Genomic DNA, 26378 nt, shown 5'->3' with positions numbered 1-26378 from the left:
GGGAGCCAGGAGACGGATCTCTGCCTGCGTGCAAAAACATCAAGTTCCCACCGGTGAGTGTTGAATCCGGTCCCGAATGCAGGGGTCTGATGTTGGGCAGTAAGTCCCGTTAACTTCCCCGAACAGGCTGTCTCGCCTCGCTGCCTCCGCACCGAACCGCCTGAGATGAGCCGCCGCTCATCCCCCGGTGTTCTGGTCCGAGGAGCGGGAGGAGGTGCTGATGCCGGGACTAAACCCACCCGTTGATTTGTACCTGGGGAAATTTACCTCCTTCACCTGGCCCGGTACAGGATTGAATCTTCACCTGAATTGATGCCAGGTGAATAATTGTTTTACATAATTCCAGGACACTGCAATGGCCATTAGGCCTGTTCTGTTCCTGTAGACAGAGAGGGTTAAACAAAGTAATCGCACGATTGGGACACTGCTCCACGTGTATGAGTAGTTTCATCTTTCCCCATTTAGACAGGACAGTGAGAACCAGATCTCTCACGTCTTCACGGTGTGGATGGGCATTTTTTTTTCTTGACTCCATTCCACTGTTACGACTTGTCGAAGTGCAGGCAATGTTTCCGGGTGGAATCCCTCTCCATGCGAGAATTAAGCCTTCTCCCATTTAGCACGGATCCTTACAAATTTCTACAACTCAGTGACGTCTCCCTCCAGAATCTCAGTCTGCCTAATGTTCCGACACAGTTAAAGAGCGGTATCGTTTATTGTTGTCATAAACATTGTTTAGTGAAATTGTTGTTCAGTGAAAATCTCGTCTTCTGTACCATCCATGAATACATTACAACAGTACGTTGAGGTGATAATGCAGTGCAGACAGACATGTGGTGCAATGTCACATCGAGCTATATTATGAGGCCAGGTGTCCAACTCATCACGCTGGGGAACATCCAGTTTGGTCCCTCTGCTCATTCCGTTCCATTTTGTTCAACCTCTGTCTGGTCTGTATCCCATCGCCTCAATGACAGCTATCAGCAATGTTTCTTTTAACTTTTGTCTTCATTGTGTGATATTGCCTTGCACCTTTGAGCTGATTGAGTCATCCAGGAATCGTTTTTTGTGAGCTGGAACTACCAGAGCTTCAACCGAATACAACACAAGGCAGAGTAAAATCAGCCATTACAATTTTTGTTTTGGCTGCAGTGTTAATCTTTGTCTTGATGAAACTCATAGCATCTGATGTTGAATTTGTTATTTCCCTTTGTCGGTTTATTTTCGGTGAACCACTTCCTCCGTTTCCAGGGTAACAGCCCACCAGAGCTGCAAGAAGAGCTGCACTTTTTTTATCGCTCTGTTGTCACCGCCTCTCAGCGTAGAGACACATTCACTGCCCCTCAGGAGCCGGTGTGGAAACCTGGATGCCTTGAGCATTCACTGTGTGGAATATATGATGCTTATATTGCGATATAGAGATAACTGATGAATGTAGGGATTGCATTTATGCAAATCTGTTTAGGACGTCACAAACAGAGACCACACCGTCCACAATCCCCTTGTTCATTCATCCCTCCTCACTAATCTTCCTCCAGATACTTATCCCTGCATACGGCCTAAGGGCTACACCTACCGGTACACCCCCTCCCACACCTCCGTTCCGAGGCCAGAACTGTCGTCCAGGTGAGGCAACACTTCACTGCAGATCTGCTGAGGCAATCTATTGTGTCCGGTGCACATGATACTGACCCCTTTAGATTGGTGAGACCCACCATCAATTGGGAGACCGTTTTGTCGAGCATCTCTGTATCATCTGCCACAGGGGTGACTTTGCAGACCAAACATTTTAATTCTGATTCCCATTCCGACGTCTCGATCAATGGCCTCCTCTTGTGCCAAGATGAGACCGTCATCAGGGTGGAGGAGCAACACCTTATATTCCATCTGGGTACCCTCCAACCTGATTGTATGAATATTGAATTCTCCTTCCAGTATACAAGTCCCCCCCCCCCCCCCCAACCCACTTCTCTGTTCCCCATATGAACTTTCATTTCTGCTGACCAGCCTACCTACTACTTCCCCCCGGGCTCCCTCTTTCCCTTTCTCCTATTGACGACGCTCCGATTCTTTCATCTCCAGTCCTACACTTGACTTCACCTATCACCTTCCACATCCCCTCTTTCTCCTCCCCGACCTTTTTATTCAGATATCTTCCCCCTCTTTCTTGGTAATGAAAAAGGCTCATGGTACAAAATGTGGACTGTTTACTCTTTTCCATAGATAGAGCCTGTTGTGCTGAGTTCCTCCAGCATTTTGTGTGTGTTGCTTTGCATTTCCAGCATTTGCAAGCTTTCTCGTGGTAATAACCGTAGCAATTATTTGTGCTTTGTTGAGATTGTACCTGGAATATGGTGTAAAATCCCGCTCCCCATACTAAAGCGTGTTGTATAGACCAAAGAACAAACTGTCGGAGGAACTCAATAGGTCGGGCAGCATCTGTGGAGGGAAATGGACCGTCAACAGTTCGTGCCGAGACCCTCCCTGTGGACTGAGAGTGGACGGGAAATAGTCAGAGAAAAGAGGCGAGGGGTGGGGATGGGGCAAGAGCTGCGGAGTGAGAGGTGGATCCAGGTGAGGGGGAGATTGGAAGGTGGAAAGAGTCACAGGGATAGGAGGTGAGTGGTTGGGGCAACACGGGGCTGCAGAAATAGAATTTCATTCTATGGAGGATTATAAGAAGATAGAGAGTGTTTGTTTTAGAGATTCACCAGACTGATTCCTGGAGGACGATGAAGACTCATTGATCGTCTTCACATAAAACAGAGGCCGGCAGATGTGTGGAGACCGAAGTGATCGAGGAAATGAGGATCCGGCAGGAACATGTGACTAAGATGAGAGAGCAGCCGTCATCTTGTTGATGGTTTGAGGGGCTGAATGGCCTCCTCCTGCTGTTTCTCACTTGATGTTTCAGTTTTCCTGTCCACTGAGGCCGGAGGAATGTGAATATAAACACAGAAGAGATTTCAATGAAACCTGCATAAGTCGGGTAGGCATTGAGTATCGGACCGGGATGGGAATCGAACAAGTAACTCTGAGATCCGAGAGGTGGAGCGATGGGACGCCAAAGGTACCGAGGGAAAAATAAAAAATGTAGCTGGTGTAAATATGGAATAATCTGTAAAATGCGGCAGGTAGGTCGGGCAGTGTGTGAGGGGCGAGGAGCAGAGTCACCGGTTCAGGTGGGAAACCCTCCACCCGTCACCTGATCCAGGTTCTCGCTCCCATTCCAAACGCTGATCTGCAGTATCTCACGTCTTCGCTTCCGAGGCCCCGCCCCCACTCTCACAGTCTCCGGATGGGCGGGAGTTTTCTTTCCGTTCTCTGTTGAAGCGGATCGTCAGCGGGGAGCCGGTGGACCGATAGTTGTCTGCGGGACAAATTGATCAAGTTCTCATCAAGTCAGTATTGAGGCCGGTCACTAGGGGTGAACGCGACCGACAATTTACTATCGGTGAGTACTGAAGCCGATTCCGGGGCGGGGGGGGAGGTTGTTTACCAGATGTCGGGCAGAGTGTCCCGTTAACTTCCTCGAACTGGCGGCCTCGTAACACTTTCCCGATACAACCTGTCGTGGTCGTTCCGGTTATGGGACCTTCACACCGAACCGCCTGAGATGAGCCGCCGCTCAGCCCCTGTTCTGGTCCCAGGAGCGGGAGGAGGTGGTGATGCCGAGACTGAACCCATCCGTTGAGATGTACCTGGGGATCTTTACCTTCATCACCCGGCCCGGTATCGGATCCACACTTCACCTGGATCGATGCCCGTGGTCGATAATTGTTTTACATATTTCCAGCACACTGGAAGCGGACGTTCGGCCCGTTGTGTTCTTGCAGACAGAGAGGGTTAAACAGAGTAATCACAACCTCGGGAGACTTCTCCACGTGTATGAGTAGTTTCATATTTCCCCTTTCAGACAGGACAGTGAGATCCAGATCTCTCACGTCCTCTCGGAGGACTGGGAAGTTTATTTCCATTTTCTTTCCATTGATACGGCTTGCCGAAATGCTGACAATGTTTCCCGATATCTGGCCCTATTAATGCGAGAATTAAGTATTTCTTATTTATCTGAGTTTCTAGGAAATGAGGACACTCCCTCCGGAAATTGCAAAGGAGCAACCCAGGCTGTCTGATATTTCCACACGATTGAAATGGGGAATCTTTATTTTGTTTTCCATGTACAGAGGTTGAGTGAAAATCGTGTCTCCGGTATTCTCCACACAGATCAATACATTGCAGTAGTACATTGAGGTAAAACAAATCATTCTGGTTACAGAGAAAGTGCGGTGCAGGTAGATATGAGGTGCAAGGTCACATCGATTTAGACTGTGAGTTCAGGAGTCCACTCATCACGCTGTTCGCTTCTAACAGCAGAATAGACACCGTCCTCGAGCCCGGTAGCGTGTTTCTGTTTTATTTCATCATCGCCCCGATGGGAGGGTGAGAAGTGAGAATGTTCACGGTTGTGGGGATCTTTCATTATGTTGTCTGCTTTACTGAGGCAGTGGGAAGTATAGACAGAGTCCATGGAGGGGAGGTTGGTTTCTATGATGTACTCAGCTGTGTCCACAGTTCTCCGCTATTTCATTCAGTTACAGGAAGCGCAGTAGTCGGATGAAGATGTGAAGTATCTAGATGGGATACTTTTTGCGGTGCATTGACAAAGTGTGTAGAGTGGAAAAGGGCATATACCACAATTCTCACTGTTTGTTCTGGCTTTGTAATATTGGAATCTGTTATCTACCAGTGCGTACTATTATTTCAGTATCTGTGTATTACTGGGCTACCATCAGAGAGTGCACATGATTCCTTCTCCCCCTGGTTCCATCGTCTCATTCCTGCCCATCTTGTTCAATCTCTGACTAGTCTGTATCCCAGCACCTCAATGATATATATCAACATCTTGTTCAACCTCTGTCCAGTCTGTATTCCACCACCTCAATGATATATATCAACCATCTTGTTCAATCTCTGTCCAGTCTGTATCGCACCACCTCAATGATATATATCAACCATCTTGTTCAAACTCTGTCCAGTCTGTATACCACCACCTCAGTGATATATATCAACCATCTTGTTCAACCTCTGTCCAGACTGTATTCCATCACCTCAATGATATATATCAACCATCTTGTTCAACCTCTGTCCAGTCTGTATCCTACCACCTCAATGAAATATATCAACTATCTTGTTCAACCTCTGTCCAGTCTGTATCCCACCACCTCAATGATATATATCAACCACCTTGTTCAACCTCTGTCCAGTCTGTATCCCACCACCTCAGTGATATATATCAACCATCTTGTTCAACCTCTGTCCAGTCTGTATCCCACCACCTCAATGATATATATCAACCATCTTGTTCAAACTCTGTCCAGTCTGTATTCCATCACCTCAATGATATATATCCACCATCTTGTTCAACCTCTGTCCAGTCTGTATCCCATCACCTCAATGATATATATCAACCATCTTGTTCAACCTCTGTCCAGTCTGTATCCCACCAGCTCAATAATATATATCAACCATCTTGTTCAAACTCTGTCCAGTCTGTATCCCACCAGCTCAATGATATATATCAACCATCTTGTTCAACCTCTGTCCAGTCTGTATCCCACCACCTCAGTGATATATATCAACCATCTTGTTCAACCTCTGTCCAGTCTGTATCCTACCAACTCAATGAAATATATCAACTATCTTGTTCAACCTCTGTCCAGTCTGTATCCCACCACCTCAATGATATATATCAACCACCTTGTTCAACCTCTGTCCAGTCTGTATCCCACCACCTCAGTGATATATATCAACCATCTTGTTCAACCTCTGTCCAGTCTGTATCCCACCACCTCAATGATATATATCAACCATCTTGTTCAAACTCTGTCCAGTCTGTATTCCATCACCTCAATGATATATATCCACCATCTTGTTCAACCTCTGTCCAGTCTGTATCCCATCACCTCAATGATATATATCAACCATCTTGTTCAACCTCTGTCCAGTCTGTATCCCACCAGCTCAATAATATATATCAACCATCTTGTTCAAACTCTGTCCAGTCTGTATCCCACCAGCTCAATGATATATATCAACCATCTTGTTCAACCTCTGTCCAGTCTGTATTCCATCACCTCAATGATATATATCAACCATCTTGTTCAACCTCTGTCCAGTCTGTATCCCACCACCTCAATGATATATATCAACCATCTTGTTCAACCTCTGTCCAGTCTGTATCCAATCACCTCAATGATATATATCAACCATCTTGTTCAATCTCGGTCCAGTCTGTATCCCACCACCTCAGTGATATATATCAACCATCTTGTTCAACCTCTGCCCAGTCTGTATCCCACCACCTCAATGAAATATATCAACCATCTTGTTCAACCTCTGTCCAGTCTGTATCCCACCACCTCAGTGATATATATCAACCATCTTGTTCAACCTCTGTCCAGTCTGTATCCCACCACCTCAGTGATATATATCAACAATCTTGTTCAACCTCTGTCCAGTCTGTATCCCACCACCTCAATGATATATATCAAACATCTTGTTCAACCTCTGTCCAGTCTGTATCCCACCACCTCAATGATATATATCAACCATCTTGTTCAACCTCTGTCCAGTCTGTATCCCATCACCTCAATGATATATATCAACCATCTTGTTCAACCTCGGTCCATTCTGTATCCCACCACCTGAATGATATATATCAACCATCTTGTTCAACCTCTGTCCAGTCTGTATTCCATCACCTCAATGATATATATCAACCATCTTGTTCAACCTCGGTCCATTCTGTATCCCACCACCTGAATGATATATATCAACCATCTTGTTCAACCTCTGTCCAGTCTGTATTCCATCACCTCAATGATATATATCAACCATCTTGTTCAACCTCTGTCCAGTCTGTATCCCACCACCTCAATGATATATATCAACCATCTTGTTCAACCTCGGTCCAGCCTGTATCCCATTGTTGCAATGATATTTCAGTAGTCTTTCTTCTAAACTTTGTCTTCATTGTGAAGTTTTGTTTTGCATCTTTTATTTATTTAGTTATTTATTGTTTGCTAGGACTACCAGAGAGTTAATTGAATACAACACGTGGCAGGGTAAAAGCAGCCATTTCAATTTTAGTTTCACCGTTACAGAATGGCCATCTGATGTTGAGTTTGTTATTTATTTTTTGGTTATATTCTGTGAGCCACTTCCTCTGTTTCCACGGTAACAGCCCGTCAGAGCTGCAGCAAGTGTTGCACTTTTTATCACTCTGTGGTTACCGCCTCTCAGCGTAGAGACAGTGGCCTCAGGGGCAAATGTAACAGAGTGATAGTGGGAGGAAAGGATGCTGTGAGCATTGACTGTATGGAATGTGTTACACGAGGGTCAGAATCAATTAAGAACTAACAAACTGGCTGGAGTGGGGTGGCATTTACATTTTAGCGTGCTCTACAGTTGCAGGAAATTTAAAGTAAGGATAAGAAAATACTGGAAACGCTCAGCAGATCGGCAGCATCTTGGACAGTCTCAGGTCTGGAACTGGGTCTTCCACCATTTGTCCTTTCAGAGATGTAGTCTGATGTACTGAGTTCCCAGCATTTTCTACTTTATAATTTTACATTTTGTTCCTGCTATACTGCAGGAAACATGGCAGCCCGCTATGCTGGACAACGTCCCACACAGCGATGATATTGTGATCAAACGTGCTCAGTATAGTTGTTAGAAACAAGCTGAGATGTATCTCCATCCTCTCACAATCTACAGACCGCTAAACCAGCCTGACCACCGGCTCTGGCAGAGGGTCATTAGGTTCCAATTCCACGTTAGTTTGCGAATCTGAAATGGCAGGAAGACCACGGCAAATCGCCGAGACCAAACCGTCTTTGTATTGGTTATAATATTGGGCTGGTGACTCTGAAGATATGGAACTGGCAGTATACGGGCTTCAGTCCAGGTTGGTAATTCGACAGCTGGGATCGGAATTTTCTCAGTCTGTAGAGAAGCTGAAGTCTCGGGTGGTTGGACATTGGTTATGGGGAAATTGCCGTCTGCACCACCCGGTGGGACATGATGTCTGTGAAGTATTTTGGAGATTATTTAAGAGTTAACTAAGGAGTTGGATGACGTTTGGCAGTGATGTTGTTCATCTGAACTTCGGAAAAGTCTGTAGCAAGATCCCGCATGGCTGCTGATCGGGAAGGTTCGGTCACGTGGGATTCACAGGGAGCTGGCGAGGTGGATTGACACCGGGCTCGAGAACGACAAGCAGGGGGAGACGATTGAAGATGGTTTTAGTGAATGGAGCCCTGTGATGAGTGGAATGTGCGTGTCAGTGTCGAATCCTCGTTAATTAGATATTCACGCCATTGATTCATATATGAATATACACGGCACGGTTAGCAAGTGTGATATTAAATTCGGCAGTCTGATTGATATTGCAAAAGGTTACAATGAATTTCAAAGACCTTGGTTAGTTATGGAAATGGTCTGAGAAATGGCGAATGGTTTTCAACTTGAACAAGTGAGAGTTGGGTCATTTGGACAGTCAGGCCAGGTTGGGACTGGTGTAATGAATGGGAGGGCAGGGAGGGTTGTGGAACAGATTGAGAAACACAAAAAAAATCATTAATATGCAACACAGACTACAATGCAGATAGAGAACAAATCCTGACTCCTACACATACTCAGCATACGGGGTCTTCGACCTGAATATTAACGTCCTCTCTGTCTTGTTGAATAATTCCAACTGTTTTGTTTTATTTATGTTAAAGATGTTTTTCCAACTTGTTGTTTTTTATGTATGGCGTGTCTACATTATGTTTAACGAGTTGCGATGTAACAGTCTGATAATAGATAGATAGATAGATAGATAGATAGATAGATAGATAGATAGATAGATAGATAGATAGATAGATAGATAGATAGATAGATAGATAGATAGATAGATAGATAGATAGATAGATAGATAGATAGATAGATACTTTATTCATCCCCATGGGGAAATAGGCAGGTAAATGCTCAAAGAAATCCTGACCGGAGTTCAGGTGATAATAATGATCTTAAAATCCTGCTGGAGAAAATATCATGGTTCTGGACAAGATGTCACGACGCTATGCGTGAAATTGCAGTGTTCAGCATGTCGGAGTGTTTCCATTTTGACTCAAAACATATCTTGCCGTAGGTGTCAATGCCTGGATGTTAAACTGAAAGGAGACGGTGAGAATTAAGTGTGACTGAGAAATCTATATAATTCAGTGATGAGAGGATTGGATGTCCCGTTGGTCAGCAGAAATGTTTCACCCCACACTGCTGTAACAATTGTCTATTACTCACCATAGCGCCACCAGTGGTAGGAGGACAAATGCAGTGGACACTTCTGCTCAACCTGCCTTTGCCATTTCGTTGACACACCATTCTCGGTCCAAGATATACGATTGGTTCCTAAAAGGGAATTGCTTGCAATATAGTCAGTAGATATCCTGGAGAATCCTGGTCCAGTGTACAATCCATGGAGAGAGCGAAAGTGGACATTGCGTGACTGTGGGTAGATGGGCGCAGGTGGATTAGGCCATGTCAAGGTTTCCGTGGACAGGCCCAAGATGTTTGGAAGTGTTTGCCTCAGTTTAAAAACAAAACAGTGTTCTGCTTTACACCCCAATTAATGTTTGACCCTCCTGTTAATTTTGTTTTGTTACAGAGCAGCAAAAGCTGATCACACCTATCAGCAAAATGGCTCAAGGCGAGTGCAGGGGAGAAGTTCCAGTGACGTCAACATCGGGGCAGGACTCTGGTACGTTGGCGAAGTATTCTAAATTATAAATTTTGCTGAGACTTTGTGTCTGGGTTTAATTGAAAATCAGCAATTCACAAAATGTTTGTGAAAGGACTGAGCCGAGGGATACAAGAGAGCTAATATATCTGAGGGAAACACAGTCACACGTGGAAGGAGTACAGTTTCCGTCTGCTCCTGCACCTCTAACAGATTGTGATGTACATTAAAATAGCGATTTACTCCAAAAGACAAGACATTTTGTAGATGCTGAAAGTTTTGCCCAACACAAAGACACAAAAAATATTGGCATAACTCAGCAGTTCAGGCAGCATCCATGGGGAGGAATAAATATTTGACGTTTTGGATCAGGACCACAGGGAATAGAAAGTAATGCGACAATATCAATATTTCTGTCTCTTAATTTCCAGTCCGATGAAGGGCCCTGGCTCGAAACATTGATTGTTTATTCTCCCCCATAGATGTTGCCTGACCTGCTGAGCACCTCCAGCATTTTGTGAGAAATCCCAGAGATTTGCTGAGGAAGGGGTTGACCAGGCAGGCAGACAGTAACCCAGAGCAAAGCGGTGGTGATGGTCAGTACCAGGAGAGTGATGGTGATGGGTTACTATATTCTCAACAATAAGCAGAGTCCTTTCCAAGCAGGGAGGTATATTCCTGGGGACACGAAAGAGCAGACTTCAACAGATGGACCTATACCCATTCCCAAACCAAACCCACCCCCAGCCCAAGCTCAGTATCTCAGAATATTTCAATGATTTGCAGAACTCAGCAGGTCGGGCAGCAACCATGGAGAGGAATAAACTTTTGACATTTCAGATCAGGACCACAAAGAATAGAAAGTAATGTGACAATATTTGGAATTTCTGTCCCCTCATTTTCCAGTCCGATGAAGGACCTTGGCCTGAAACATTGATTGTTTATTCTCCTCCGTAGACGTTGCCTAACATGCTGAGTACCTCCAGTATTTTGTGAGATATTCCAGAGATTTGCTGAGGAAGGGATTGACCTGGCAGGCAGACAGTAACCCAGAGCAAAGCGGTGGTGATGGGCAGTACCAGGAGAGTGATGGTAATGGGTTACTATATTCTCAGGAATTAGCACAGTCCTTTCCAAACAGAGAGGTGTATTCCCGGGTATAAGAAACAGCCTTCAACGGATGGAGCTGTACGCCTCCCCCCAGCCCGCCCTCATTTCACCCCAAGCCCTACCCCCTCCCAGGCCCGCTCCCGTCCTCACCTCCTCATATATTTCAGACTGTGCTTGGTGAATTGGCGCACAATTTTTAGATTCCGACGAGGAAGTCACTGCCCAACATGGGGTCGGCAATTTCTTTAATTTTCCCCATTTTCCTTCACAGTTCCGAGTTCAGCGATCACTGAGCTCCTGGCCAGCTGGGACGATTCCCAGCTGCTGCAGTTGACGGACTTCTACCGGGACAGGCTGGAGCAGGCGATGGAAGGAGGGGTGCACGGAGTGAGCCTGGCGTTAAAGGCCGAGAATCAGTTCAGCGGAGAGGAACATCGGGTGAGTGGGAGGGAGAATAGGTTTGAATTTTCACATATCACAGGTGTCGGAACACTGACTCATCGGATATTATATCAGAGAAAAGAACAACTGGGAAATAAATACCGCACATGCAATCACAAAGATGTGAAACTAACCCCGTGATAGAAAAGGGTGAAAATACCCCGCAGACTGGTGGGTAGCTGCTCAATGTTCAGAGTGAGTTGAGCAGGTAACAGTCGTGTGGGCTTACAGTATTAAATGGAAATATGACGGAAAGTTTCATTTTGGAAAGACCATGCAGCGAGACGACGGCAGGATGTCAGTGAGAACGGGGCATTATTACTGGATGCCACAAGAGCTTGAGCTGTGTTCTGTTCTGGGTGGAAGTGATTCTGTTACAATCTGTAACTGCAAGCAGTGCCGACTAGGGAATACTGCCATATTGTAATGTGTAATCACTGAATAAACTTCCACTAGAAAAGGCAAAGGAAAGGAATACGGTGTGAAGCTGGTAATCCGCTGTCATGCTGGACACTGGTGGACTGAGGAGATGAATCACATCATCTTTTCTGCAACTTCTCCGAGACTGCTCACTCTGTTATAAAAACCCTCCTGACTTCTCTCTTCATCTGTGATGGTTATTTTCTGATTTCTGTTTTACACCGTCAAATCCAGTGAGGAATTATTTATGGATTTGGAGCCAAGTCAATGAAGCGGTCACAGACCAGCCAGGATCTCATTGACTGGTGGACCAGGTTCACGGTGAATGTCCCTCCGTGTGCTCTGCACTCAGAACGTACAGTCCATGTCCAGACAGGATCAGCACCCGTCCGGGTGACTGCTCAGTGTGATCCCGTTACAGAGCACATCATTTACTTCTCATTCTCTGTGTGAATCTGTCAGTCCCCAATATGTTCACTGTTACTCTTCACAGAAAATCTCTGATCTCGCTGATGAGGGAGAGCGGGCGGACAGTTCTAAACTCCTCCTGAGCCTGGTGATGGAGAAAGGCACCCGCGCCCGGAGGGTGATGTGGGAATCCTTTGTGAAAATGCGGACTGGTGTCCCAAAGTTGGACAAAATACTGAAGGAAATACAGGAACATGGTGAGATAATATCAGAGGTTAAATTAATTTTGGATTCAAACATTACATATTTATAATTTGAGGAATTGAAACATGATAAATTATTTTAAATCTGAACAGGTTGTGTTCCGGTTCATCGACCCGTACCGGAAATTCCCAGTGAGCTGAAAGGTAAGTGAAGAAACCGCTGTTTCCACCAAAGGTTGATATTATGTAGGGCCATGTTGTTGTTGAGTCACGGGGATTTGATCAGGTAAATATTCCACCGTGACACAGCGCACAGTGAGACACAAGGAAAAATGTTTGCTGGAGGGAGAGTTTTCAGAGGACAGCATGAGGAACCACGCAGAGAGTTGGTGAGTTCCTGACTAGTCTGTTCAAAGCGGAGCAGCATATGAACCCCGCTCTGTTCATATCTGCACTCCCTTAGTGCAAACACTGCTGAGGTTATCCAGTTTAATTTCCCACGCAATAATCCTGAGGAGACGGTGTCAGTGAGGGTGTGATGGGGGACAGAATCCTCAGCTCCGTTCACAGAAGCTGAAATTGATGTGATGTGTGATGGACACTGTGAAAGGGTGAGAGATTGGAATTAGGACAGAGAAACCGATGGTTATCGGATTGCGGCAAGGAAGATGGAAAGGACTGAAAATATCTATAAATTATTTTGCAATTAATTAAATTGTGACCGTCTGGATAAGAAACTCACTACATCTGTAAGCACATTGTGTCGGTGAAAATGGAGCCCGGGTCAGTGCATGCGCTCAAGAGATTGTAAGGCTTCCTAATCGCAGAATGAGTTGGATCACACAACTGCACATTTAATAGAGGAGAGAATGAAGGAAAGACAGATATCGTAAAAATAATTAATCTTAGAGTAGCCCATGTTTTAACTTATTACTCGAAGCCCTTGAACAGAAACATAAGGAATCTCAGCCACAAACCTCGTTCAGCCATCTCATTTCCAAGAACAATTTCCAAAGATGTTAATTTTCAAATGGCACCAGAGGAAGTTTTCAAACTGCTCACGTTTCTGTCACCTGTGTCAATGCTTTTCCTGTCCACATTCAGACAATAAAACCCCTCCGTTTCTCTGCACTAAGGATTTGGTAATTCTCGACAATTTTCCTGCAAACTTATTCTTCACTGTTCTTCATCCTGTTTGCTGAGGGAACAGTCACAGCAGTAAAGTTCCCACATCTATTTCCGAATACAGAACAGACCTCTCCCTGATTATTGAAGAAAATTGCTTCTCCCACTGTCACATTCTCTAAAGTAAACATTCCTACGCTCCCTGTTTCACCCGAATTCGTTGTCTGGAGAGCCCAAACACTCCCTGACAGGTCCCGACACATTGTGAGACCCCTCACAACCCTGGCAGGTTCCTACCACACAGTGAGACCCTCCACACTCCTGATAGCTTCACTCCTGTTCTTCACTGTTCTTCATGCTGTTTGCCGAGGGAGAAGCCACGGCAGTGAAATTCCCTCACGTATTTCTGAATACGAAAGAGATTTTCTCCCTGATTATTGAAAAACATTATTTCTACCCTTGTCACATTGTCTAAAGTAAATATTTCAACAATCAATGTTTTCCTACGCTCCCTGTTTCACCCGAATACGTTGAATTGAGAGACCACACACTCCCTGACTGGTCCTGACACTGTAAAAAAACCCACACAGCCCTGGCAGGGTCCTGACATGGTGTGAGACCCCACACACCCAAAGCAGGGTCTTGTCACCATGGCGGACCCTACAGAACCCTGAAAGTGTCTTTAAACACTGTGAGACCCCACACACTCCCGGCAGGTTCCTGACACACTGTGAGATCCCGCACACCATGACAGGATTTGAACATACTATGAGATCTCACACACACCTGTCAGGATCCTGATACAGTGTAAGACACAGATCTTAGGTAAATAGAAACATAGAAAGCCTACAGCAAAATGGAGGCGCTTTGGCCCAAAAAGTTGTGCCGAACATGTCCCTACCTTAAAATTACTGGGGTTACCCACAGCCCTCTATTTTTCTAGGCTCCATGTACCTATCCAAAAGTCTCTTAAATGACTCTATCGTATCCGTCTCCACCACCGTTGCCGGCAGCCCATTCCACACACTCACCACTCTCTGCGTAAAAAAACTCACCCCTGACATCTCCTCTGTACCTACTCCCCAGCTCCTTAAATATGTGCTCTCTTGTGGCAAGCATTTCAGCCCTGGGAAAAAGCTTCTGACCATCCACACGATCAATGCCTCTCATCATCTTATACACCTCTATCAGGTCACCTCTCATCCACCGTCGCTCCAAGGAGAAAAGGCAGAGTTCAATCAACCTGTTTTTATGTCATTCTCCCCAATCCAGGCAACATCCTTGTAAATCTCCTCTGCATCCTTTCTATGGCTTCCACAGCCTTTCTGTTGTGAGGTGACCAGAACGGAGCACAGTACTCCAGGTGCGACCTGACAAGGGTCTTATATAGCTGCAACATTACCTCTCGGCTCCTAAATTCAATTCCATAATTGATGAAGGTCAATGCACCGTACGTCTTCTTAACCACAGAGTCAACCTGCGCTGCTGCTTTGAGCGTCCTATACACTCAGACCCCAAGATCCCCAAGATCACACTGCCAAGTCTTACCATTAATACTATATTCTGCCATCATATTTGACCTGCCAAAATGAACCACTTCACACTTAGCTGGGTTGAGCTCCATCTGCCACTTCTCAGCATAGTTTTGCATCCTTTCAATGTCCCGCTGTAACGTCTGACAGCCCTCCACACCGTACACAACTCCTCCAACAATTTTGTCATCAGCAAACTTACTACCCCATCCCTCCACTTCCCCATCCAGGTCATCTATAAAAATCACGAAGAGTAGGGGTCCCAGAACCGATCCCTGACGCACACCACTGGTCACCAAACTCTATGCAGAACATGACCCGTCTACAACCACTCTTTGCCTTCTGTGGGCAAGCCAGTTCTGGATCCAGAAAGCAATGTCCCCTTGGATCCCATGCCTCCTTACCTTCTCAATAAGCCTTGCATGGGGTACCTTATCAAATGCCTTGCTGAAATCCACTACCTGCCCTTGACAAAGTCATGCGGACTATTCCTAATCATATTATAGCCCTTCAAATGTTCATAAATCCTGCCTCTCAGGATCTTCTCCATCAACTTGCCCTCCACTGAAGTAAGATTCAGTGGTCTTCAATTTCCTGAGCTATCTCTACAGCCAACGCTCGCAACCCTCCAATCATCTAAAACCTCTCCCGTCGCCATTGATGATGCAAAGATCATCGCCAGAGGCTCAGCAATCTCCTCCCTCGCCTCCCACAGTAGCCTGTGGTACATCTCATCTGGTCCCGGTGACTTACCGAACTGGATGCTTTCCAAAAGCTCCAGCACATATTCTTTCTTAATATCTACATGCTCCAGCTTTTCAGTCTGCTGCAAGTCATCACTACAATCACGAAGAATACTGACGCAAAGTAGTCATGAAGTACCTCTGCTATTTTCTCCGGTTCCATAGACATTTTCCCAATTTCACACTTGTTACGTGTTAATTTCACCTTGCATTTGCTGCACACTTCGTGTGTATATCTAGGAGAATCTATATCATAGTTGCCTCCGACATGACCCAGGCAATAAAGGTGTACGCTGAACACCTACGCTCTGTCTGCCAGAGAAAGCAGCATCTCCCAGTGGCCACACATTTTAATTCCATGTCCCATTCCCATTCTGATATGTCTATCCATGGCTTCTCTACTGTCAAAATGAAGCCACACTCAGGTTGGAGGAATAACATCTTATATTCCGTCTGGGTACCCTCCGACCTGATGGCATGAACATTGATTTCTCTAACTTCCGTTACTGCCCCTCCTCCCCTTCTTATCCCATCCCAAATTTATTTATTTATTCCCGCCCCTTTTTTTCTCTCTCTCTCTCTGCCTCTCTCACAATCACTCCTTGCTTGTTCTCCATCTCCCTCTGCTGCTCCCCTCTCCCTTTCTTTCTCCCTAGGTCTCCCGACTCATGATCCTTTCCCTTCTTCAGCTGTGTATCCCTTTTGTTACTCACCTTTCCAGTTCTTGGCTTCACCCCTCCCCCTCTGTCTTCTAGCATTTCGGATTTCCCCCTGCCCCTCCTACTTTCAAATCTTACTATCGTTTCTTTCAGATTGTCCTGACGAATGGTCTCGGACTGAAACGTCGTCTGTACTTATTCCTATAGATGCTCCTTGGCCTGCTGCGTTCTACCAGCATCTTGTGTGTGTTGCTTGAATTTCCAGCATCAGCAGATTTCCTCGTGTTTACAGTAGTCCAAGTCGGGTCTGAACAGGGTCCTATATGGCTGCAATGTTACCTGCCGGCTCCTAAATTCAATACCACGATTGCTTAAGGCTAATACACCTTACGCCATCTTAACCATTGAGTCAAACTGTGCAGCTTTGAGCGTCCTATGGACTCGGACCCGGACCCCAAGATCCCTCAGACCCTCCACACTGCCAAGAGTCTTACCATTAATACTATATTCTGCCATCATATTTGACCTACCAAAATGAACCACCTCACATTTATCTGGATTTAATTCCATCTGCCTCTTCTCGGCCCAGTTTTGCATCCTATCAATGTCCTGCTATAACCTCTGGCATCCCTCCAGACTATCCACAACAACTCCAACCTTAGTGATATCAGCAAACTTACTAACCCATCCCTCCACTTCCTCATCCAGGTCATTTATAAAAATCACGAAGAGTAAGGGTCCCAGCACAGATCCCTGAGGCACCCCACTGATGACCAACCTCCATGCAGAATATGACCCGTCTACAACCACTCTTTGCCTTCTGTGGGCAAGCCAGTTCTTGATCCACAAAGCAATATCCCCCGGATCCCATGCCTACTTACTTTCTAAATAAGCCTTGCATGGGGTACCTATCAAATGCTTTGCTGAAATCCATATACACTACTTCCACTGCTCTTCTTTCATCAGTATGTTTAGTCACATCCTCAAAAAAATTCAATCGGGCTCGTAAGGCACGACCTGCTTTTGACAAAGCCGTGCTGACTATTCCCAATCATATTATACCTCTCCAAATGTTCATAAATCCTGCCTCTCAAGATCATCTCCATCAACTTACCAACCACTGAGATAAGACTCACTGGTCTATAATTTCCAGGTCTATCTTTAATCCCTTTCTTGAATAAAGGAACAACATTCGCAACTCTCCAATCCTCTGGAACCTCTCCCGTCCCATTGATGATACAAAGGTCATCGCCAGAGGCTCAGCAGTCTCCTCTCTCGCCTCTTACAGTATCCTGGGGTACTTTCCATCCGGTCCCGGCGACTTATCCAACTTGATGTTTTCCAAAAGCTCCAGAACATCCTCTGTCTTAATATCTACATGCTCAAGTTTTTCAACCTGCTGCAAGTCGTCACTATTATCACCAAGAGCCTTTTCCACAGTGAATACTGAAGTAAAGTATACATTAAGTATCCCTGCAATTTTCTCCGGTTCCATACACACTTTCCCACTGTCACATTTGATAGCTCTTATTCTTTTACGTCTTATCCTCCTGCTCTTCACATACTTGTAGAATGGGTTGGGATTTTCCTTAATCCTGCCCGTCAAGTCCTTCTCATGGCCTCTTCTGGCTCTCCTAATTTTCTTTTTAAGCTGCTTCCTGTTAGCCTTAAAATCTTATAGATCTCTAACATTAACTAGCTCGCTGAACCTTTGGTAAACTCTTCTTTTCATCTTGACCAGGTTTATTACAGCCTTTTAACACCACGGTTCCTGCACCGTACCATAACTTTCCTGTCTCATTGATAGATAGATAGATAGATAGATAGATAGATACTTTATTCATCCCAATGGGGAAATTCAACTTTTTTTTTTCCAATGTCCCATACACTTGTTGTAGCAAAACTAATTACATACAATACTTAACTAAGTAAAAAAAAATATGATATGCATCTAAATCACTATCTCAAAAAGCATTAATAATAGCTTTTAAAAAGTTCTTAAGTCCTGGCGGTAGAATTGTAAAGCCTAATGGCATTGGGGAGTGTTGACCTCTTCATCCTGTCTGAGGAGCATTGCATCGATAGTAACCTGTCGCTGAAACTGCTTCTCTGTCTCTGGATGGTGCTATGTAGAGGATGTTGACGTCGCACGTTATGAAGACCATGCAGCGGCTGATAATACAGAATCTGAGGCCACAAACCAGGCACGCCCGGGATCCTCTTCAGTTTGCGTATAAGGAGAAGGTGGGAGTGGAGGATTCTATCACGTATTTGCTGCACAAATCACTCTCTCACCTAGAGGGGGTCAGTTGTGCTGTGAGGATTACATTCCTTGACTTCTCTAGTGCCTTTAACACCATCCAGCCCAAGATCTTAAGGCACAAACTAACGGAGATGGGAGTAGACTCTCACATGGTGGATTGGATAGTGGACTACTTGACAGATAGACCTCAGTATGTGCGGTTGGGAGACTGTAGGTCTGACACGGTGGTCAGCAGCACAGGGGCGCCGCAGGGAACCGTACTCTCTCCGGTCCTGTTCACCCTGTACACATCAGACTTCCAATATAACTCGGAGTCCTGCCATGTGCAGAAGTTCGCTGATGACACGGCCATAGTGGGGTGTGTCAGGAATGGACAGGAGGAGGAGTATAGGAAACTGATACAGGACTTTGTGATATGGTGCAACTCAAACTACCTGCGTCTCAATATCACCAAGACCAAGGAGATGGTGGTGGACTTTAGGAGATCTAGGCCTCATATGGAGCCAGTGATCATTACAGGTCTGAAGTCATTCAACTCCTTTGGTTGTGGTTTCTTCGGTACCGGGACAATACAGGATGTTTTCCACTGTCTGGGTACTCTTCTCTGCTCCATGCTCATGTTGAAGATGCGCTGTAGTGGTTCTCCCAGCTCAGTCGCACAGGCCCTCTGTAATCGTGGGGAAACTCCATCCGGTCCAGCCGCCTTGCTGGTACAGATCTTCCTCATTGGAACGTTCCTATGCAGAACTCCACACAAATATCCCCTGAACATTTGCCACATTTCTTCCGTACCTTTCCCTGAGAACTTCTGCTCCCAATTATGCTTCCAAGTTCCTGCCTGAAAGCATTATAATTCCCCTTACTCCAATTAAACACTTTACTAACTTGTCTGTTCCTATCTCACTCCAACGCTATTGTAGAGAAGATAGAATTATAATCACTATCTCCGAAATGCTCTCCCAATGAGATATCTGACACTTGACAAGGTTAATTTCCAAATACCAAATCAAGTACAGTCCCCTCTGTTCTTGTAGGCTTATCTAAACAATGTGTCAAGAAAAGTTCTTGAACACACCTAAAAAACTACACCTCATCTAAACCCTTTGCTCTAGGGAGATGCCAGTCGATTTTTGGGAAATTAAAATCTCCCGCCACAACTCTGTTATTATTACAACTTTCCAGGATCTGTTTCCCTACCTGCTCCCCGATATCCCTGTTACTATTGGACGGCCTATAAAAACACCCAGTAGCGTTATTTACCCCTTCCTGTTCCTAACCTCCACCCACACTGACTCCGTAGACAATCCCTCCATGACGTCCTCCTTTTCTGCAGTCGTGACACTATCTCTGATCAACAATGCCGTGTCCCCACCTCTTTTGCCTCCCTCCCTATTCTTACTGAAACATCTGAAACACGGCACTTGAAGTAACTAATCCTGTCCCTGAGCCATCAAAGTCTCTGTAATTGACACCACATCATAGCTCCAAGTACTTATCCATGCTCTAAGCTCATCCGCTTTGTTCACAACACTCCTTGCGTTAAAATAGATACATCTCAAACCGTCGGTCTGAGCACGTCCCTTCTATATCACCTGCCTATCCTCCCTCACACATTGTCTCCAAGCTTTCTCTATTTGTTTGCCAAACTCCTCTTCCCTAGTCTCATCAGTTTGGTTCCCAACCCCCAACAATTCTAATTTAAACTCTCCCCAGTAGTCTAAGTAAACCTCCCCGCCAGGATATTGGTCCCCCTGGGATTCTAGTGCAGGGGTTCAAGTCCTTTTTGTACGGGTCACACCTGTCCCAAAAGAGGTCCCAATGATCCAGAAATCTGAATTACTGCCCCCTGCTCCAATTACTCAGCCACGCATTTATCCTCCACCTCACCCTATTCCTATTCTCACTGTCTTGTTGCACAGGCAGTAATCCCGAGATTACTACCTTTGAGGTACTGCTTCTCAACTTCCTTCCTAACTCCCTGTACTCTGTTTTCAGAACCTCTTCCCGATTCCTACCTATGTCATTGGTACCAATATGTACCAAGACGTCTGGCTGTTCCCCCTCCCTCTGCAGAATATCGTGCACGCGATCTGAAACATCCTGGACCCTGGGAGGCAAACTACCATCCGAGTTTCTTTACTGTGTCCACAGAACCGCCTGTCTGAACCCCTAACTTTTGAGTCCCCTATCACTACTGCCTTTCTCTTCCTTTTCCTACCCTTCTGAGCCACAGGGCCGGACTCTGTGCCAGAGGCACGGCCACTGTCGCTTCCGCCAGGTAGGCCGTCTCACCCAACAGTACTCATACAGGAGTACTTATTGTTCAGGGTGCTTAATGTAAAGGAGCCCTTAAGAGGCAATTAGTGTCCGCATAAAAGCCAAGGAAACGCAATGTAAGATAACAAAAGTGAGTGGGAAGTTGATTGATTCGGAAGCTTTTTAAAATCCAACAAAAGGTAGCAAAGAAACTTAAAGAAGGGTGGAAGGCAAAGGAAATGGAATTTTAGGACAGTTAGTCTAACCTCAGTGTTTGAGGAAGTGTTCGAGTCTATTATTTTGGATGAGGTTTTGTGGTATTTGGAACCTAATGATAAAATATGTCAAAGTCAGCATGGTTTCTGTGAAGGGAAATGTTGTCTGACGAATGAGCTCGAGCTCATTGAGTAAATACCAAGCAGGGTGGACAAAAGAGAGCCAGTGGATGTAGGGTAGGAGGGTACCATACGGCGGGTAGGAGGCAGGGAGCGGGAATAAAAGGAACATTTCTGTTTGGCTGCCAGTGACTGGTGATTTTCCTCAGCGATCAGTATTGGGATGGCTACTATCCACATTGTTTGCCAGTGATTTGGATAACGGAACTGATGGCTTTGTGGCAAAGTTTGCGGATGATAGGAAGATAGCTGGAGGGATCGGTAGAGCTGAGGAAGCAATGCGATTGCAGCAGGTCACAGACACATTAGAAGAGTGGGCAAAAAGTGACAGATGGAATACAGTGCTCGGAAATATATGGTAAAATATTTTGGTAAAAGGAACAACAATGCAGACTTATTGAAATGTAGAGAACGTTCAAACATCCGAGTTTAATGTGGCATCATGCTGGCAACAACGTTGTGGGCCGAAGGGCCTATTCCTGTGCTGTTCTGTGTTCTATGCAGGTCCTGTGACAGCTGAAATCCTGAACCACCTGCTACCGAAATTCCTTGGTCTCTGCTCTCTTCTTCAGCACCCGACCTGTAATCGGCATGGTTTTCAAACTTGTATTTCAAGTCACGGACCAGTAGCATCTCCCCTGTCTCCCCTTTCCACAGACGTTGTCTGACCTGTACTCACATCTGAACTCCCGTCCTTCTACAGCTGTGCTGCAGAGGGCAGGCTAACTTGCTGCATAACTGTGGCGGACTGGGAGGCTCTACAACGGGGAGTCAAAACAGCCCAACGCATCACCGGGACCCCTAGCCTACCTTCCATCAGGGACGTTATATAGAAAGGCTGCGGAAAACGGCCAGCAGCATCAGGAAGGATCCCACCTATCCTGCCTATGGGCTGTCTGCCCCTTTCTCATGAGGGAGGAAGGATCCCACCTATCCTGCCTATGGGCTGTCTGCCCCTCTCCCATGAGGGAGGAAGGATCCCACCTATCCTGCCTGTGGGCTGTTTGCCCCTCTCCCATGAGGGAGGAGGCTACATAGCATCCACAGCAGGACCACCAGACTCAAAATTAGTTACTTTCCTCAAGCAGTAAGACTGATCAACACCTCCAACGACTAAGCCACCCCTCCACTGCTAACAACCCCCACCCCACCACCAGCACCGTTTTAAAATTTTCTGTCAGAACCACCTGAGGTCCGAGTGACTCCTGTATCCTATGTATTTCTAGAAACATAGAAATCCTACAAAACAATACAGACTCTTCGACCCACAATAAAATTACTAGGGTTACCCAGAGACCTCTATTATTCTAAGCTCCATTTACCTATCCAAAAGTCTCTTAAATGACACTATCGTATCCGCCTCCACCACTGTTGCCGTCAGTCCATTCCACTCTCTGCGTAAAAAAATAACTTACCCCCGACATTTTCTCTGTACCTCCTCCCAAGCACCTTAAACCTGTGCCCTCTAGTGGCAAGCATTTTAGCTCGATTTATATTTATTGTGTTTTTCATTGCGTTCTCTATCTGATCTTTTTTTTTGTGCTACATCAGATCCGGAATAACAATTATTTCCTTCTCCTTTACATTAGTGTATCTTGAATCGTAAATCTGTTCAGTATTTGCAACACATACACGTTAAGAGACACAAGACTGCAGATCTGTGATGATGGATGGGGGCACTGTTTGTGTTTTCTGTCAAAATGCTGACTGTCTCAATCTCCTGAGCAAGACATTGACATTTTCTCCCCCAATCCCCCCACCCACATTGCACGTGCTGATCAACAAAGCTACTTCTTTGTATGTTGAATTGGTGATGGTGGGAAGGGGAGCTGTTATTCCCCGTCCTGTTTTTTTTTGACAGTATGCTGTCACGTACCCCGTGACGGGTTAAACAACCAGCAGAAATACAAAACAGTCTGGTATTGCTATAAACTAATACTACTTATTAGTAACTACGCAATACGGTAATATCAATGCAGATATATCAAACAGGTTAATAATGATTTTATATATGTGTGAGTGTGTGTGTGTGTGTGTGTGTGTGTGTGTGTGTGAGTGTGTGTGTGTGTGTGTGTGTGTGTGTGTGTGTGTGTGTGTGTGTGTGTGTGTGTGTGTGTGTGTGTGTATGTGTGTGTGTGTGAGTGTAAATAGGTAAACCAAGCTTCTTCAAGCCTAGGCGTAAATGGATATAGTCTTACGATGATGAGTGAAGTTCAGTTCAGTTCGTGGTATTGAGTCGAGTATGATGGAGAGAGAGAGAGGGAGACTTTTGAGTCCTCAGGTAGATTGACGCCGTCGCTCGTCCCGTTGTTCTCCGAAATCCTTTCGAAGTCACCGACTGTGAGTATACCAAAGGCCACCGTTCTTCTGTGGTGGAGTTATTAACCCAGGCAAGGGTTGGACACCCGAATAACTCCCCACCGGTCACACCTTTTCCACACTGCGAGAACCACTGATCGATTTCCGCAAATGGATCCTCCAAATACCCACCTTCCTGTGGGCACAACAAAGCTCATCCAGTGTCTAAAACCGTGTGCCTGTCGGTCTATCAGCGGACCTCCTATTTATCTCACCGTGCTGAACACCAGCCGTCCATGAAATAACACCGCCCCCGGTTACCATGGCGACCCATGAGCTGCTCGTTGCTCTTTCTCTGCAAAAACTCAAAATAAGCTTGCAGAGAAACCATAACACCATCGCCGAGCAGTCTCTCTCTCTCTCTCTCTCTCTCTCTCTCTCTCTCTCTCTCTCTCTCTCTCTCTCTCTCTCTCTCTCTCTCTCTCTCTCTCTCTCTCTCTCTCTATAACAATATGTACGATGTCTCGGTCTCTTTTCAAAAACACAGTTCATAGGGGTAATTTAGGACCCCGTCACAATGCCCAATACACTTTCCTCGCTCTCCATACGCCACGTCAACGCTGGGCTTTGAAAGTTCTTCCATAGGGTCAATGATAGTTGTGGCAGTAGTGGGAGTTTGTCCAGTACGGGGCTCTCGGGAGTCAGTAAACTAAGTGTGAAATACTTACTTTCACAGCACAATTAATTAGGAAATGTGATGTGATGTCTCTCTATCCAGGTTGAAGTTTGTTCATCAAATTTACTTTTCTTTACGAAAATCCATTGATGAATTTAATTTTGCATTAGCTCTGAGCTAACTCTTGTGTGCTTAAATACTGAGTTCTGAGTTGTGGCATCTAACAGTTTGTCCACTGTCTGTTCCCATGGAAGATGTTCAACAGAAACACAAGGAGACTCTGAGGGCACAAACTGAAACACTGAGAGTGAACACGATCCTGATGAGGGAGAAGGTGAAGGTTTTCCAGCTGGTTGATCAATACGCTGAGCTCACGGTCATTTCTACTGTTCGAGATCGGAGACTGGTGGAACGTGAGCTGCTGGCAAGAGGCAGAGACCACCAGAAGTGGAGACAGGAACATCTCCGTGGAAAGCTGGAAACACTCCGGACGGATCAGCTGTTCCAGAGCAGCTTTTCCTGGAGTAAAACCAAATCTGGGAGTTCGGCAGCAGTGGCTGGAGTCTCGGGGATCGGAAAAACAACAATGGTACAAAAGATTGTTTATGACTGGACCATGGGGAAAATATACCAACAGTTCCAGTTTGTCTTCAGTTTCAAATTCCGCGATTTAAACTCCATTAACTGCAGAATAAACCTGAGGGAACTGATTCTGGGCCAGTATCCTTACTTTGGGAATATCCTGAGAGAGGTCTGGAAGAACCCAGAGGGATTGCTGTTTATATTCGATGGTTTGGATGAATTCAAACACAGAATCGATTTTGCTGACAGTCGGAGAGACACAGAACCCAAGCACCAGTGCCCAGATCCCGAGTGGTGGTGTGAAGTGTCTGACATTGTGTACAGTTTAATCCAGGGCAAACTGCTCCCAGGGTGTTCAGTGCTGGTGACCACTCGTCCCACTAAGTTACTTTTATTGGAAAAGGCAAAGATCGGTGTCTGGGCTGAAATCTTCGGATTTGCTAATGAGGAACGGAAAGAATATTTCATCAGGTATTTTGAAGATCAGACGGTGGCAGCAGCTGTTTTCAAACACATGGAGGAGAACGAGATCCTGTACACCATGAGTTACAACCCCTCCTACTGCTGGATCCTCGCTCTGGCACTGGGCCTCTTCTACACACAAAGAGTCAAGGACCCGCAGCGAGTTCCCAAGACCATCACCCAACTGTACTCCTACTATATTTACAACATCCTGAAAAACCACGGCCGTGAGATTGACAAACTCCGTGATGTTTTTCTCGGCGTTGGTCAGATGGCCTTCAGAGGAGTGTCCCAGAGGAAGATTGTGTTTACAGATGGAGATTTGATCAAGTACAATCTGCAGCCTTCCCAGTTCCTGTCTGGGTTCCTGATGGAGCTTTTGGAGAGAGAGGATTCTGCCCGGAGCGTGGTGTACACATTCCCACACCTCACCATCCAAGAGTTTGTAGCTGCAGTCGCACAATTCCTGAATCCACATCACGGGAATATCCGGAAATTCCTCACTGAAGCCCACAACATGACAGATGGGCGATTTGAGGTATTTCTCCGTTTTGTTGCTGGTCTCTCCTCCCCAATGACAGCTCGGGGCCTGGAGGAGTTTCTGGGCCCATTTCCTCATCAAACAACCTGCCGGGTGATTGACTGGGTGAAGGAGGAGGTTAAACGCCAGAGTGGAAACACATGGAGTGAAGCTGGTAAAAGGAGCCTCCTGAACACATTACGCTACCTGTTTGAGTCTCAGAATCGTGGACTGGCTCAGGCCGCACTGGGATCTGTGGAAACACTTTCATTCAGTAGAATGACACTGACCCCGATTGACTGCGCGGTCCTGTCTCATGTCATCGGACTCTGTGATACAATAAAACACCTCGACCTGCAGGGCTGCCACATTCAGTGTGAAGGAATCCAGCGGTTGGGACCCGGGCTGCACAAGTGCCAGTATTTGGGGTAATTCGTTTTCTCTATCACTCTGAACTGTGAAACTATTCTATTGTGTTGTTTCAATGTTAAGGAATTTCTGTAA

The 26378-nt window shown here is 45.7% G+C and overlaps 1 protein-coding gene across 1 annotated transcript; it reads left to right on the top strand.

Annotated features, from left to right (window-relative positions):
* Positions 1–26378, top strand: LOC140721768 (uncharacterized). The gene is made up of 7 exons (XM_073036563.1): positions 1–53; positions 9710–9802; positions 11163–11329; positions 12246–12417; positions 12517–12567; positions 24565–24899; positions 26367–26378. Exons 2-7 carry the CDS (start codon positions 9742–9744, stop codon positions 26376–26378), a joined length of 798 nt encoding a protein of 265 aa, XP_072892664.1. The 5' UTR covers positions 1–53; positions 9710–9741.

The sequence above is a fragment of the Hemitrygon akajei genome, unplaced genomic scaffold, assembly GCF_048418815.1.
Source record: "Hemitrygon akajei unplaced genomic scaffold, sHemAka1.3 Scf000061, whole genome shotgun sequence".
NCBI classification, from domain to species: domain Eukaryota; kingdom Metazoa; phylum Chordata; class Chondrichthyes; order Myliobatiformes; family Dasyatidae; genus Hemitrygon; species Hemitrygon akajei.
The sequence above is the reverse complement of the archived record's forward strand: the minus strand, read 5'-3'. Positions and strand labels throughout refer to the sequence as shown.

Coding starts and splice junctions, on each gene's coding strand:
- LOC140721768 (XM_073036563.1), top strand. CDS start 9,742: ATGGCTCAAGGCGAGTGCAGGGGAGAAGTTCCAGTGACGTCAACATCG. Junction 11,330..12,245: donor TCAGCGGAGAGGAACATCGG/GTGAGTGGGAGG, acceptor TACTCTTCACAG/AAAATCTCTGATCTCGCTGA. Junction 12,418..12,516: donor GAAGGAAATACAGGAACATG/GTGAGATAATAT, acceptor AAATCTGAACAG/GTTGTGTTCCGGTTCATCGA.